The 17,500-nt window shown below is 39.9% G+C and overlaps 1 protein-coding gene across 2 annotated transcripts in view; it reads right to left on the bottom strand.

The window, feature by feature from the left end:
* eif2b3 (eukaryotic translation initiation factor 2B, subunit 3 gamma) overlaps positions 1-17,039 on the bottom strand; it is a 52,987-nt gene extending 35,948 nt beyond the window's left edge. The window contains exons 1-3 of one of the 2 annotated variants that reach the window (XM_012878972.3): positions 16,744-17,038; positions 13,502-13,667; positions 10,164-10,321 (exon numbers count right to left, since the gene is read on the bottom strand). In XM_012878972.3, coding sequence (XP_012734426.2) covers positions 10,164-10,321; positions 13,502-13,649 — 306 coding nt within the window. In that variant the 5' untranslated portion in view covers positions 13,650-13,667; positions 16,744-17,038. Of the gene's footprint in view, positions 1-10,163; positions 10,322-13,501; positions 13,668-16,743 lie in introns of both variants that reach the window. The other variant, XM_036138160.1, reaches the window with a different exon arrangement.
* Between the last annotated feature and the right edge of the window lie 461 nt (positions 17,040-17,500).

The following is a 17,500-nucleotide window of genomic DNA, read 5'->3' on the forward strand; positions in this document are numbered from 1 at the left end:
TATATATATATATATATATATATATATATATATAGTGAGCGTAATCTTGAACAATTTTATAATGAAGAGGCTCTGGAATAAATGATTACAAGCTTTTCATTTGTTTTTCCAATTGTCAGTTCATGATCATTTCATTATTAGTTAGTATCTAATTGAATGTGTAATTAATGATTAGTTAATCAGTTAATGTTTCCGGTTCATGATTAATCCTGTGCTTTTTCTTAAAGGTATATCTTTGTGGACTTTATTAGAAATTATTACGATTCTGTAAATTTTTTATTTGCTGCACTTCTGATTTGGTATGACTATTTTTTTCTTGACATTATTGTGAAACACTGCTCTTATTCAAGCCCGTTCCATAACTCCAAACGGCCATGTGGCGATGATTTAATTTGAACGATAAAGAGTTCAGAGAAGTTCTTTGTGTGTATTCCAAGTGTGAGCAGTATCAGCAGGATTAAGGGCCATCGAGGTAACCGAGATTAACTTCAATCATAAGCTCGATCCGGACCCGGCAACAGGAAGCGGCCTGACTAAAGCTGGAGGTGTCTGCAGAAGACCTACAGACTCAGATCTTTTAACTCTGCTCTGTCTCTCTATCACACGCTGACAAGCGTGCACACATGTTCAGAAACAGAGCACAAAAGCATGCGCACATGCATGCACATGCATTCGCACATCAATGGACAATAGCGTGCTTACACAGAGGCCACACACACACCCACACACTGAGGCGACAGCGGAGTGGAGTCAGCTGGAGAGGCAGAGGCACTTTGGCCTTTCCGCAGCCAGGATCAGGGGACAGGTCAGGACCACACACACTGGTGCTTACAAAATCTCACACAGACACATACTTATCCAAGTGGTAGGTGACTTCAACCCAGAACTACGTACGCAATCCTGACCTACCACAGAAATGCCCCCCCCCCCCCCCCCCCCACCACAAACAGTAATGTTTAAAAGATTTTAGCTGTATCAAAAATAAATTTGTGTCTGACGCAATAAGTTTTTATATCTGCCTTCTAAGCCAGAAATTATTTCACAATTTTTTTTTTTACTTTGAGTTCTTGGATTCAAAAGATATATATGTTTTTCTCTTAGAGAAACTTGAAGGTAATATCAGTCTAATATAAAATAATTTAAGGCAGCCAGCTGAAACCGGCCAAGTCTTTGCCTGAATGTTGCTACGGTTTTAAGTAACTTACAGACTGTTTGTGCCGCAACGTTTGGGATTTATTGTACCCTGCAACACATTTAATAGTTTGCACTTTCAACCTAAAACTAGTTTGATTTATTTGTCACAGGGAAACACAAAGTAATGCATGATTGTGAAGTGAGAAATAAAAACAAAATGTATGTATATGTATAAAAATATGAAAGGTGTAGCTTGCAAATATATTTAGCAAAATCTAGTGACACCAATTGCATTCAGAAGTCACTTAAATAGTTCGCTGAGGCTACCTGTGTGTAATTTTATCTTAGAATAAATCTAGCTGTTCTGTGAAGGCCTCAGAGGTGTTTTTTTTTTTTAGAACGATGGTGAACAAACATGAAGAGCAAGGAACAGTAGAGCAGCGGTTCCCAAACTTTTTTAGCCATGCACCCCCTTCTGTGTCCCAACTGGGTTGACACACCCCCAATCTTCAAAAAAATTAAATAAAATGCAGTTACAGTTACAACTCAACCATCATAACAAAAGGTTATGGAAATAAAATTAGACCACAATTTGAATTAAATTGCAATAAAGTAACACAACATCCACAACAGAATCCTGAGGATTTTCAGGTGCATCGGTGGCTCAGCCTGGAGCCAGAGACAGAAAGAGACGCTCAGATCGGTCACACCTCCACAACCTGAAACGTCTCTGAATCAGAGACCCTCCAGGTAGATTCATGAATTAAACTCTGATGATCTACCTGTGCGTGTGTTCTCACTTTGTTCATTTCGTGTACCAGCTTCTAAATCTGAGTCTGACTCACAATTTTACGCCGCAAAATACAAACACGAAAAGGTTTAATTTGATTTGTGTCCGATGACGAGCGAGAGAGAGAGAGAGAGAAAGAACTGTTAGAGCGGCACTGAGTAACAATAACAGAACGCTCCATAAAAATGTTATTAATCAGAGAAATAAAAAGTTATTTCCTGATTGTTTCACAGCAGGTAAACACGCCCATGACAACACATCTCAGCTCCCTGCGGCCCCCACCACCGGTTGCCGGTTTCCCTGTTCCTGTCTGAATACGCGCTAAAACCGCATCTTTAAAATGAACTGCACCTGACTGAATCACAATGAAAATGATCACAGAATCCGTGCGTGAGCAGAGTCAAGAAACCGTGTCTACCACCAGTTTTCCCACCAGCAGCAGCGGCAGCGGCAGCGCGCATCAGTGCTTGTAGCCGGTTCAGAGTCACAGTAGTATGAGCAGCGCTGTGTGTAGGTGCTGCGCGATCGATAGAGAGACCGAGTCACTCAATTTAAATCTTTTCTGATTCTTGCTCGTTTTCTTCTCCCGGATCCGTTGCAATTCTCTCCTCTGTTGCCTCCGATTCCACTCTCTCTTGGTTCCTCTCCTCCTTCATCACTAACTTTGACCTTAAATGTCCCACCTGTATGACAGTTTCCTTGATTTCAGCCAATTGAACATATTTGCCAGAGTGAATGAAGTAGAAGCCACAAGCCAGGTGCGCATATCCAGCACAATGTGTATATTTCATCTTAAAATGAAGTGTAGAAGAAGATTTCTTCTAAATAAATACATTTTCGTGTGAATACTGTAACGTTCTGTTATGACACCCAAGCACCAGACAGAGGTTTTGCTGGTAACATTTTAAGACGTACAGAACAGGACAGCTTTCACCCCGCCAGTCCCCCTGAACCACCACTCCTCCCCCAAGAAGCCACACATTTCTTCCGGCATAAACCCAAAGCAACCTAACTTAAAGAAACAGTAAGTGTGCAACAACACTTAGCAATAAAGTCTAATACGGATCATTACGATACATTTTAATTTATTGATTAAATTTACAGTTTTTGATTTTAATCTTTACATATAAAATGTTTATTTACACGTCTTTATGGTGTGTGTGGGGGAAAAACACTGTCAGACCGCCATTACAGTTTTCATCACACTTTGGGAATCCCTGCAGTAGAGAAAATTGAGGAGAAGTTGAAAGCAGGGTTAGGTTGTTGAGCAATATTCACGCTTTTGAATGTCTCGCAGAGCACTGTTTAAATGATCGTCTGAGAATGGAAACAGTAGCACAACTGTAAACCTACTAAGATATGAGCATCCACCTAAACTGACAGGCCTGGCAAGGAGAGCTTTACTGAAAGAAGCAGCTCAGAGGTAACCGGAGAAGCTGCAAAGATCCACAGCACAGGTGAGATAAAAAAAAAAAAAAACTACAGAACTATGTACAAGAAGGTGCTCTGATCAGATGAGTCTAAAATGTAGCTTTTTGGCCAAACTAACCCCCTGAACGTGTAATGCCCATGTTAAAAAGTGGAGCAATGGGCTGTTAGGGTGCTTTTCTTTAACATGCATAGGTAAGCTGGGTAGTGTTGGTAAGAAGATGGAGATAATTCAGAGCAATCCTGGAATAAAACCTCTTAGAGGCGGCAAAAGACTTGGGAAAGGTTGCGGGAGTTTAAATGCCAGTGGAATTACAACCCCACATGTACATCTATAGCCAGAATGAAATCGTTTAGATCCGAAGCACATTCATGTGTTAGAAAGGTCTAGACCTAAATCAAGGAAGTTCTGGCAATCAGATCGGATGTTCTCCATCCAATCTGAAACGAGCTCGAGCGATTTTGAAAAGGAGAATCGCCGAAGGTTTCAGCAAAGCTGGTGGAGCCAAACCCCAAAAGACCCGCAGTTGCAACTGCAGCAGAAGTAGCTCTACTAACGACTAAATATAACGCGTGCCACACATTTTTCTTTGCTAGAAATTTTGAAAACCACTTCACCCTTCATAGTTATTCCCCATTTTATGTTGTTTTACCAATAATAACAAAAAAATACATTGAAGTTTGTGGCTGTAGCTCCGTGTGTACATCAACACAGATGATGTCTGATACTTTGTTTCTCTTTCTTTCAAACAAACTGTTTACTAGCGTCTCTGTAGCAACTACATTTTTTTTTTTTTACAAATACATATATCTTGTCTTACACTGCCATTCAGCTAACAACATTTGTCCTAAAGCAAAGTCTTCAAACTGGCTTAAATTTTCCTTTCAACACATCAAAGATTTCCATTCAAATTTCAAATATTAGCGTTTAGTTTGAACAAACAGCTCCTAAAAAGGAAACAAAAGCACGACAGAAAGCATTGAGGGTGTGGTGTGAGCTATACAATGAAAACAGATACTCAGTCTTGGATGTTTGCAGTACCTCTCTGCTCCATCTCTTTCTCCACCTTTTCTCTCGAGTCTTAAAAGCTGCCTAACATTTGTAGACCGAAGGAGGAACTTTGAATCAGAGTTTTCAATGTGCGTTTGGTTCTTTTGGCTCACGTACCCTGACTTTCCGACATAATTAAACCTGAATGATGGTAAAAATAAAAAATAAAAAAATAATGTCAAGGAGGGTTTAAGCATACAAAGCAAAAAGAGCATGTTAAGTACTCCTTTCACTAGTTTGGCTTTTTTCTCAGAGATCCAAGCATTAATCAGCATATCCGTCCACCTTTGTACAACTACGGTGTTTGGAGAGTGAACAAATCAAAATATGCTGCCCGTAATCTCTCTTTTCATTAATCAAGAGGAAGGACCCACTGTGCTCACTCTAAGTGTACATTGATTCCTGTAAGTATTTTGTTTTTAGCCTCGACCAAATCCCCTCGTGGAACGGTGTTTGCCAAAAGACACAAGTAGGTGTGTCGGGGTTTCTATGCCGCGCTGATGCATCGCTTTGACAGATGGGGAGATCTGTCTGCCTGGATTTGGCAGGCCATGGGTACACTTCTTCACTCATCACCTCGCAGAGTGTGAGTGTGTGTAACTCAATGCCTCTAATCTGGTGAACTGCTTGGAGGATTAGAGTCTGAGCGACTCTCAATGGGAGCAAGCAGCGGCTAGTTTGGCTTAAGTGTGTTTATACGAGGACATGCAAAGTTTTGATCAAGGAAATCGTCGGGAGGAACAACACCCATCTGTACGGGCATGTCCTGGAAAATGTGCGTAACACTTTACAATATGAAATGCATAAATAACATATATCCAAAAATAACATTCTCACTGTAAAATTTGTAAAAAGAAAAAAAAATCTGTCTAAAACAAAAATTATTATTATTTATTTTTTTAAAACAATCTAATTAATAATTCAAAGATCTAGTGGGTAACTAAGATAAATACTTTCAGCGCAGAAACGACAAAAAACAACAAAGTTTTTTCCACACTGAGACAAGAGTTACTTAAACATAGATGTAAAGTTCTTATTAGTTGTAATCTGGCCGTTGCTCATCTTAAAAGTCACTCTATTCAAAATACTGAAACTTTAACCAAGCAGTCAGTCTCCTTTCATTTCTGCAATGCCATAATCAAAGTGAATATGGAAGAAATATAACAAATATCCCCCTAAGTACTTTCAACCCTGATATACAGGATGAAAGAGAGATGCAGCTTGATACCTAGGATTGGATCTGTTCTGTGCTGTGCCTGGCTTTTCCCCTTATATGTGTCTATTGTGTTTTATTATAATAAAACATGAACTGTACAGAGAATTGGAAATGTAGGAAAACGCAATATGAAGCAAGTTCTTAATGAGGCATATCAAAACACAGTTGAAGCGAGCCAACGTTAGTCTGCCACTTCAGCAATCTCCACATGCAAGTGCCCTCAGTAAAAGAGATGGATGTTCATCCACATTTGTTCCATGTGCAAAGTCAGATTTAATTTCTTTTTAGAAATAAAATTTAAAGCAACTATTGTTTTAGATAAAGAGTGATTAAAACTTTATAGCTGCTTTGTCAAACCCAGCTAAACCCCTGTTGAAGTAAAGAACGTTGTTCTATAAAATCTCTTGCAAGGACAAAATAAAGTTGATGTTTTTTTAAAGGCAGGAAAGATAACAGTATCATTGGTGGAGTGCGCCGTACTTGTGTGTGGGTTTTTAATTCATGAAGAAATGACAGAAATACACGAGAGGTTCTTTTTCTGTCAAAATAAAATCAAATTACTGACAGGGAGATTAGCACTCAACTCCATAAAAACATTACTTGCTCTATTGCATAATAGCACGGGTTTCGAAGGGCCTGCAAGCAGCAAAAGAAATTGTGCATGCAAGTTTTGGATTGCACTATTTTTGAAGTTCAAAGGTAAAACGGATCTTTATGTAAAGAAGATGAGCAGCACTGCCTTGACACTTGTGTCATATTTCCTAAAGCCTTGCTAGACTGTAATTACCTGAACCCTGATAATCATTTTTCCACAGCTGCGGAAACAGTTTCACGTTACTAGAACAAAAACAGTTGTGACACTGATTTTAGTGTGGCAAATATTTATTATTAATATATATTTGACACTTTCTTTCTTTGTAGCTTCAAGTATTTGACTGTCTTAATTAAAAATAAATAAATAAATCAGCCAAGATAGTGGAAGTTGTAGCAAAGGAAAAAACTACAACCAGGGCTGCATGATATCAGCAAAACATCTCATTGTGATGGTATTGCTTAATATTGTAATAATATTTTTTAGGATTAACCCATAGTGTCTGGCTCATATGTTATTTTTTTCCTCAACACAATCACCCCTGTTAACTTTGGCATGATGACCACTAAAATATAAATCAGTTGCAGGCCGGAGGGCAGTGACGGGCAATCAAACAGGCCAAATATATTATTAGCATTACGAATTTGCCTGCATAGCACTTAAAAAAAATATAGTATCCTACCAAATATTGCCCCTTGGAGGCTCTTTGCGATTGCAATATTGCAAAAATGTATTCTTGCAGACTGGTGACGAATGCGATTTGAAATATTGTGCAACTCAAACTAAAGCACAGTCAAATGTAATTTCATCGCAATAAAGGAGAGTGTAAAATAGGGCAAATGTTAAAATTCACATAAAACAGGACAACTCAAACATTCCACCTCCTGCAGTCTAAAACTAAATGGTTGCATAAAAAAATAAAAGCACATCATTTCAAAATAAGTTATTTTTATGAACAACAACAATAAGGAAATTACAGAAAATGTAAAAGTGCAACAGTGAATAAATCAATAAAATAGCATGCACATTAAAAAGTAGATACAATAAACAAGCAGTGAGTAAAATAAATATTAAAAGAAAAACAAGTCAAAGCAATCAAAAAGAGATTATTTCAAACACTGGGTAGAAAGAAAGGTTTTCAAGTCTGTTTAAAAGTCTGTGGAGAACCTCAGATGTGGAGGCAGAGCGTTCCACAGCCGAGGCGCAGCGCGAGAAAAGGCCCCGCCTTCTACGGTGTCAGAGCAAACCCTGGGATTGTGAAGAAGGTTGGCGTCGGAGGAGCAAAGAGCGCGTGAGAGAAAGTGAAGGGAGAGTACTTTGTTTTTAGTAAAGATGGCGCATTGACGTACAGACAGTGGAAAGAGAGCAAAGCGATTGTGTAGGTGATCCAGGTAGAGACAGGAAGCCAGTGATATAAACAGAGAACTGGGGTGATATGCTAGTGTTTACGCACTTCCCATCAGGATTCTGGCTGCGCTGGTCTGGAGATACTGCAATGTTTGTATGTTCTTGCCAGGGATCCTGGTGAGAAGTGCATTGCGATAGTCCAGTCTGGAGGAGACAAAGGCATGAATGCACTTTTTTTTTTTTTTAGCATCAGTAAAATAGAGTGTGGGCTAGAGTTTTGCAATATTTCGGAGGTTAAGGGAATGATATTTTACAGATGTGCTTGATATGGCTTTCGGAGGTGAGCCGTGGATCTAAAATTACACCAAGATCTGGCACCGGAACGAGAAATGGATCTGGCCAGAGAAAATACTAAGAATTTCTTGTTGATTTTTTTTTTAAGTACTAGTTTGAATCAGTTTTGTTTTAAGGTTGAAGAAATCTTGTTGCATCCAAACCTTATCTCCTCCTGACAGGCTGTATGTGTGGAAAGAGAGGAGAATGGAAAGGCTGGAGAGGCTCATAATGATGAAGATTGAGTTAATAGGGTCTCAGATACATCTCTACCCAGTTTAAGCTACAACTGAGCTGCTGATAATATGCCAAAGTGGCAACATGTACAAATGAAGAAGAAAGGACCCCAGAACTGATCCTTGGTGCACACCACAGGAGACAAAGTTGGTATTGACCTAGCATGCCCAATGGGGACAAATCCAGATCTTTAATTCTGGCACATTTAAACAACGGTCTGTTATTTTTGTATGATTAAATCTTTGCACTTCATTTAGTAGAGGATTTCTCCCGTGGTTATAAAATGTGTTTTTCACAAATCAACAGTTAAAACAACTAAACACGCTTCAATGTGTTCCCAGGAGGTGTTGTTTTACAAAAACAGCAGCTGACTCGGTTTGCAAGCAGTTTACCATTTAGCATTAAAGTAATGTCTAAAAACAGCTATATTGATCAGTTAAACATGCACCAAAAACATTTACTGGAATATGTAGCACGTTTAAAATACTTTTTGCTATAAACACCAAGCTGCACCAAGATTCCTCTTTTTATTTCACAGGAGTCGAACAATTATTGTCACTTACCAATAATTAGAACTCATAAAGTCCAATATTTCTCCAATCAGTGAACACACTATACCAAAAGCCCTCAACAAAACTGTAAGGCTTCACCCTCTGGCTAATAATGGATGTATAATTTGACAATTTACTCATGTAGTCTGCGGTTAAGGTTAGGGGTCATGCCTAAGGGGAAGGTTGGGGGATTTACGAAGTGGAAAAGCCCTCAGAGTAATGGGAGCCTGAGAACGGTGCCTGCAGCCTGATACTTCTCGTTTCCCTCCTTTTGAGCTTGCAAACTGTCATGAAACACGCTGGGATCGGAAATGCTGCCAGACGTTTAGAAATCTAAGAGTCAAATATACGTTGTCTAGGGCAGTAGTTCTCCCGGTCCTCGGGTTTCCTACAAACCCGGTAAGGCCAGAGGGTTGGTGAACACTTCCCTATTTTAAAAATAGGGGAAAAAAAGGGGCATTAAAGAGCCACATATGGCAACCTAGAGAGTCACAGGCTGCAGAGCCATCAGGAGACTGATGCAGCTTGTTCTCCTTGTGCATGCTTGGGTTCTCTCCAGGTACTCCCACAGCAATATGCATGTTAGGTGAATTGGTCTCTCTAATTTGCCCGCTACGATTAAGCCTGTATATTTATGTTTGTTTGTCCCGTGTGTCTTTGGAGCAGACATCTCGTCCATTTGAGCTGGAGGTAGCCGCCGCCCCCAAAAAGTCAACCAAATATGTCATCATGCTAAGAGTAAGCCAGTCAGAACCATTGCATATACACCGCAAAATACCCAAACACAAATGTTGCACAGATGTGCTCGTCCACTCTCTGGGACCATATGGTGCACTGGGTACACTGGCAGCCCAGGGAGTTAGAGTCTTAACCATGACCTCATATGTTTAAAGTGAATTGGATGAAGGGAGGCATGGTGGGATCAGCAGGCAGGATCCAGAGCAGGGGCTGGAAATTGGAGTTGGGAGGTCAGGGATAGCAAACCAGCATGGTCTCATGTGTGCAAGTGCGAATGTTTGTGTGTGTTGGGAAAAAAAAAGAAAAAAAAAAAAAAAAAAAGGTAAAATGAGGCACTTTAGCAGCCTTGGCTGCCAATCGGGGGAGGGAACAGTCATGGATCAGTGGTAACCCAGCAGAACACACAACCTTCTAAACTTCCCCTTCAATCTTTGTTATTTTTCCTTTCTACCTCCACAGTTCTTTAAATAATTAGAGATGTTATCCACGAAGGTTGCTTCTTTGTGAACTAACTCAAGACGGGTAAAAATCAGGCATCACATTAAACATAGGTATGAAATATAGAATGATAATCCACTCGTTTTCATTCAGTTTGAAGCAAATATAGAGATTATACAAAAGGGGGATATCTTAAATAACTATAATGTGGAAATTGTGCAATTATTGGGACAGGTCCACTTTATCATGCAACAAAGGTTTCTGACAGAATTTCTATACGCAGATTAAAAACAAAACAACAAACAGACCTTGATCTTCTGCTGAATGTGTCTGAGAGCGTCGGCGGTGCCCATGTCTCCATCTTCCGGGACACAAACAACCTCCATCTTCATCTTTACGTCCGGCTTCATTTTGGGGTCTGTGCTCATCATCTTCTGGACTTCTTTGGTGGTGATGACAATGACCTCTACAAACACAGCCCACAGACAACAAGCAAGTCAAAGAAAATAAACATTTCTGCAACAGCACACTAGCTTTTAAATGAATCTCTGAGCCTTGCTGGAAGCAACAGAACTATATGACTTATTAGAACAGGCAGAGTCTGCAGGTCTCCGATTTACTATGAGTCGTCGACGTTAAACTGTCTCTACTGGGCATTTGCTCAGACTAGCTGTGTCAGCCCAGTAAAATCTAATTGCCAAGCTCTGGCTAGCAGGCAGCACATAGTAAACTCCTGGCCACACAGAGTGATTACTAATGGAAAGCAACTTTCCTTTTACACTAACACCAATCTACAGGTAATGAACAGTTTATTGTCAAGTCTGGAAAATAGAAGGTTTTCCTTAATCAAGCCAGGCTTGTGAACCTGCAGCGGCATAAAAGTCAGAAATCTGGAGTCTAGGTCCAGACAGGAAACGGCACACCTGACTATTAGCTTGTCCCAACATTGTGAGCCATAAAGGTTTGGCTTCACAACACGCAGCTTTCATGAAGTCAATATGTTTCACAAGGAGAACTGAAAAGCTGAACCTTTATTTCTCAACAATCAGCTTGTGTAGAGCATCTGATTCTGCAATAACAAGTTGATCTTTTTTATAAAGCTTAAAGCACTACCTGGCACCTTAAATGTTTGCCAACGTAATCAATCATCAAATTCACCATATAATCTATTTTTTTAACTCTTAAATATACATTTTAACAATTTAAAATTTCCTACGGGGAGTTTTGGAGATTCTTGCTCAGCCTGTTTGGCACAGTTAGAGCTCCTGACTTAACAAGAGAAACACACATCTGCCTCAACGGAAAGGCATGCTGTCTTGTCATTCCCATTTCTGTGTCGCATCATGCACAGGGAAACAGGAAGTCATGTATGAATAATTTAAATTTCAGACACACACAGATCACATGCATGTAATTGAATGAATGTCATCTATGTGAATCTGCCTGAGGAACATCTGATCATGTTTCTCAGGCAGATTCATGGTGGATTCTCCGACGGCGAGGCAACCGGGTCTTGCTAGAGCAAAGGATCCCCAAACCATGACACTGCCACCTCCATGCTTCACAGCTGATTTGAGGGTCTTTTTCCCGGAACCTTTCTCTGTTCTGGTGTCCAAGTAAATACATTTTAGGCTTATCTTTGCTAAAAAAAACATCATTAAAGAAGCTCTGTCTTTCTCTGTTCTCTCTCTTTTAAACTGACCTCCTCCTTGCATACCTCTCATGGAAGCTAAATTTGTGCAGCCTCTCTCTGATTGTGGAGGAATGCACGTTTACTTAAACACCAGTGTCATACGCCCCGTCCGTATTGATATTTTATGGTTTTTAGAGACTTCGTTCAGCTCCTTGCAGTCTGCTTTTGAGGTAAAATTGACCTGGGGACGTGTGCAGCGGTCTTGAACGTCCTCCACTCTTAAACAACTTTCTGCACATTAGTAATCCTTGATTTCTAATTATGTTGAAACCTCATTAAATCCAGGCTCATAAGCTGCTAGAATCTTCTTTCTGAAGTCCATTCTCATCATGACGTTAACCTTTTATCAAATGACCGTAATAACATGGGCTTTCCTTCCCCACTGAGTAAACATGATTACAGTAAAGCATAGATTACTTTTAAATTTTTTCAATGTAAAAGTATACCGCTCTAAAAAAAGATGCATTTAACATAAGAGTTGCACATCTTTATTGGGATGCCAATAAATCTGGAGGTTCTGTGTTTTAAAATAGGAACCATAAACGTGCCGAGAAATTAGTGAAAAGGTTTAAAAGGCTTGAAAATGACATTCAGCACTGAGCTAAAAGGCGTTTGAGAAGTTTTATTTAAAAAAAATCCTATTCAGAAAATATTATTTATCTAATAAATGCAATCATCTGGACAAAGTTGCCTCTTATTTAATCTCAGCCACCTCTCAATCACAGGAGAATTTAATTACCATCTTAAACATAAAGTTGCCTATAGAGTTGGAGCAAAAATAATTTTAACTCTTCTCGTTAAACGATTGTGTCAATGTGAATTAATCTTGACAGAGAAGCCGTACGTCCCCCTCAGCCCTTACAGATCAATCTAACAAAGATGTCACAGTGAAAATTAAACTAGAACAAAATGAGGAATTTTCCTGGCTTTGAACTATACAATCAGCGGATAATTAATGGAACTGCAATTAATATGGCCCATTTTTACAAATTAAATCATTACTGAGAATTTAAAAGTGTTTTCTTAAACATGTCAAGAATAAAAAAAGACAATAATAATAATAAATGGATGTTGTTTGCTTGAACTCATAGAGCTAATAATTTTTAAGAAACAAGGCCAAGACAACTCAAGCCTCAACGCTTCTGGTTACAGCTCAGATCTCCAAGGAGAAAACCCAAAAGCAGATCTCAGGCTATTAAAAAGGTATCGTGCGATTGAACAACTATTCCTGTAGCGTCTAGTTTCATGCAATATGAATTAATGAGATGTTTTATCTTCAGTTAAACTATTAATTACCATATATCATTATGGGTTTTTTCAGGAACATCTATCCCATTGAGGTTAAGTTTCAAACATGGATTTCATCTTTAAAATCAGCAGAATGGATAAGATCTCTATACTTAAAGAAATGTGGAGGTAGAAAGGAAAAATGACAGATTCAAGGGGAAAAAACCCTCACACACACACACACACACACACACACACACAGAGTTAAAGCCCGTATGTGCAAGCGAGAGGTAAAGTTTTCTTTTTCAAGGGAAGTTTTTCCACTTTATGCTCCACACTTCTCATCTGGGCCACATAAACCAAGTTGCAGCATTTTGGCTCTTTACATTTTATATGGAAACCAGGAATGCTCTCCCTCTAACAAGCCCGGCTCCTGCCACAGAGACACCTAATCTGACTGAGGGGCACACAGCTCACACCGAGCCCCTGACTTCGGGTTTGACACGGTGTGTGGGATCAGACACAGCTTGCAGAACCGTATTTTATACAATTTATATTAGATGTCGGATTTTCGCTAAAGCAGGTAACGTTTTGTGCCCTTAAAGTCGTGTTGGACCCTTAAATCAAGTTGAAGGTGGCTTAATACCGACATAATGTAAAGTTGTTTTGAATCTCAGTGATTAAAAGCGATTAAATGGGTGGTGCGGGGTGACATCTAGTTATCACCTTCGAAGCCCACTCTCTCAAGCAGGTTGAGGGGATACCACATCAGTGGTTTGTTGCCAACCGGCAGCATGGGTTTGGGAGTGCTGTAAGTCAGATCCGTCATACGTGAACCGCCTCCTGCTGCCATCAGCACCGCCTGGAGCTCCATGATGTCTACAAGGAAAGGCTAGAAGAAACAAAAGAAGAAAGAGAAGAGAAAATGTCTCAGATGATGTGGATCATACATGTCTAGAGAAGGAAAATATGTCAGTGGTGTTGAGCAATGACCTCACACTGGCAGCTAGATTGAGCTGATCATTGGTATCAAAGCAGTTTTTTTAGTCTTTAGTCAACTGATTTTCTATTAAATTTACAGTGAGTCCGGCTTGAATTGGACACAACCCACAGGAAGCAGGGCTAGAGGGGGCACCACTAAGGCTTTAGGAGTGTTTTATGGGTAGGTATGACTTAAAAACAGTGGCTTCCAAAAACATGCAAACCTTTTGAAATGTCCCCCATTTTGTCACAATAAAACCCAGAAGTTCCAGAGAATTTGTTAGGACTCGAATTTTATGTGAAAGACCAACACAACGCGACACATAACTGTGGCGATGACGGAATAGGTGTGCACGGTTTTCAATTTAACATACATACATTTAAATTCAGCATACTTTGGAGATCTTTCTGTGCATTTACCGCTGAGGGCAGAGTCTCTACCACCTTTAAACATCCTCAGATTGGAACTTTTGCCAGTTTTCTTGTTAAGTAGCTTAAGCTCAGCCGGACTGGATGGAGACAATCTGTGAACGGCGATCTTTAAAGACTTGCCACATAATATCCAGACGTCTGGTGTCATTAATAGCGGTCGTCCTGGCAACAGATTCTCCCAACTGAGCTGCGGATCTCTGCAGCTCCTCCAGAATTACAAAGGGCCTCTCGGCAGCTTCTCGGAGGAATGCTCTCCTTACCCTGCATAATGGTTTAGGCGAATGGCCATTTCCAATGATGGATTGACATATATTAAGATAAATACTAATAGTTACATGTTTTCCACAGTATTTTACAAGCTAGCCTTGATTTATACTTCTCCACAACTTTATCTCTGACCAGTCTGGTGTGTTCCCTGGTCCCCTTGATGCCGTTTGTTCTCTGATGTTGTCTGAACAAAATTCACTTAACGGTCCGGAACGACTTCGGTTCAGAGTGTAGCTTTTGTTTACTTCCTGCCTCCTGAGCCAATCATATGAGATCATATGTTCCTTTAAGTAAAGCTTTTTCTACATTCATCGCCATGCATCCACTATTTCCAAGTCCGCTTACTATAAGCAACTTTTGGCTTCTTTTTTCTAAAGCAGCTAGTAAATTCTGTGAGTCGTGGGTTGCGTTTTTTTTTTAACTTGTTTCTCAAAGTGAAGTCGCTTATTTGGGCTCTAAGATAAGTGACGATAAACACGAGTTATAAAGAGACCCCCTTGGACTGCCGCTCTACAGACACAGTGACCTAATCAGCTGAAATATTCCTGCGCCTCTCCGCGTTCACACACTCCTACCCATAGACAAAATATACTAGACCCCTCATTACGTGCTAGAGAGTATCCTGCGTCGCCGCCATATTGGCTGGGTCTTTTCTACTCTAGGCTGATTTAGGAGCCGACGGGAGTAAATTTAGAGGTGGCAATGTTGCCTGTATTTTGTGCAGTTTACGGTTGCGATAACCGGCAATAACTCCTGAAGGAGATCACGTGGTGCAGATCAATATTTTGAGCAGATGTTGATAACAATGCAGAAACCCAACACATAAACCATACTTTAATGCTTAATAATTTGTTGTCTCTGTATTTGACAAACTAAGGTTGAATCACGTTGCCAAATGAAGTTCCCTGGAGTTACAGTGTCAGCACATGCAAGAATCTGGAGGGTGCAAATAGCGGCGCTGCACCCTTATTTCATCTTCTGGGGAGAACCCTGGAATGTATTTATTTATACATTAATACGCAATACCATGTCTATCTTTGTTTAAGAGCCAAAAAAAGTATTTCGGCATGAAAACATGTATTTATTTACACACTGTGTAAAGATCGTGGAGTTATGATTAATGTTATGATTGGCACAAATAAACGTATTTGGGGCATGTGAGACCCTCCAAAATGACTGCCCCATTCCCTGATGCATCTATGAATACTACGTCTGGGCTCCGACACATTCATCGTGTGGCCCGTTGTGCTTGTTTTTTATAGAGTTGGTTGCATGTTTGTCTCACAATATAGGGCAACACTGCAGACATCCGCCATTCTGGCCTAAATGATAATACGTCTTACAAGGAGACGTCGGCTAAAAGATGGTTCTGTCAGAAACTTTCCAAGGCTCAGGAAAGAGAAAAGGTCAAAGTTAAACATTGACATTTGCATTTGCATTTAGTTTGACGAGTTCAACTGTGAGCTCCCCGCTATGTACTGAGCACCCTGTTGCCCATCAACAAGATGTATGTTTTACATCATGGGGCAGAGCACCGGAAACCAAATGTACTCCCCAGCTGGCGAGTAGATAAATTATTAGAACGATTACTAAAAATAAATAAATAAACTGAACACAAATCTAGAGTAAAATCGTGTTTTTTCAAGACTTTAAATATAAGTTACATGATGTAGAGGCATTCTGCTTAGCAAAAAACAAAAAACAAAAAAAACACAAGCAAGGAAGCATGAACATATAAAGACAAGCTTTGTGAATAATTTGGATAATCGAGCCTGGATGCCTTTATTACAAGCCTAAGCTTTGGACGAGTGAAACATAAACATTAGCCATCCGCTGGGTTTTTATGTCTGCTGTTTAAAATATGAGGAACAAATGCCTGAAATATGCGGCCCAATGAAAGCAGTCAGTTCATTCAGGATGTAGGTTTTGCTTTCAGGCTTTAGGTTTAAAGGGAGATTTGTGTTGACAGCTGGAAAAGACTCCAGCACAATGTGATCCTGAGCAGCACACAGAAGAAACTATTCTAACATGGGATCGCAACTCAAGACGGTGCGATTGATCTGATCTGATCTGATGGGTCACACATAGATGCAAAGAATACCTGCGACTTTCCCCCCCCAAACATTCAAGTATTGCATGGCAGCGCCACAGCATGCACACAGACAGGGAAGATGAGGGACTCCAACAGGCAGCTACCGGTCAGAATTGTTTACTAAACGAACATAAAGCCATCAACGAGGCACTCAGAAGAGAAAAAAAAAGAAACCGACTAAGTGAACTTTACCAACCTGTGTCAGTCCCCCTTGATCCCAGATGAGCCGCTGTCTGTGTGTGACAGACGCATGCGAGTTTGCAGGTGTCACCGCAGCAGTTAGCACTTAGCTAACTATCAGCAGGGAGGCGTCCGCGGCGGCGCTGCTCCACAGACAGACTCTCTTCAGATCACAACAACACATTAACTTCACAGCGGGGACAAAAACGGCACTGCCCCTGGAATTAGGCTGGGACAACGCTGTTAAAACCAGCTAACGGGTAGCATATGATGACATATGGGAGAGTTCAGTGAAATGTGTCCGTAAGGAAACCGACTCCCTCTGTGATGTGGTTCCTACAGAAAAAAAAATGAGTTCTTTTCTGTTATTGCTTTGTGTGCAATACAATACATAGCATGTTTACAATTCTTTGTCATTTTGTACATTATTTATCTTTTTTAAACACGTTTTCCCTTTCTATTTTTTGTAATAGTTTTGTTAAATTTCTGCTCATTTATGTATAGGCTACACAGTACAAAAGTACTATAAATATGGAGTTGATTTTCAATTGAAATCAATTTTATTTATATAGCGCCAATTCATGAAACATGTCATCTCAAGGCACTTTACAAAGTCAAATTTAATCACATTATACAGATTTCATGATGCAAATCTGAATGACTTTAAAGATAAGCGTAAGTTTAAGTATGTTTTTTTTTATCGCACATCTTATTTTGAATATTAGACTGTAGGTACGTGAGGGATTGCTGCAAAGTTATCAACACAATGCAAG

The sequence above is a fragment of the Fundulus heteroclitus genome, chromosome 6, assembly GCF_011125445.2.
Source record: "Fundulus heteroclitus isolate FHET01 chromosome 6, MU-UCD_Fhet_4.1, whole genome shotgun sequence".
Classification (NCBI taxonomy): domain Eukaryota; kingdom Metazoa; phylum Chordata; class Actinopteri; order Cyprinodontiformes; family Fundulidae; genus Fundulus; species Fundulus heteroclitus.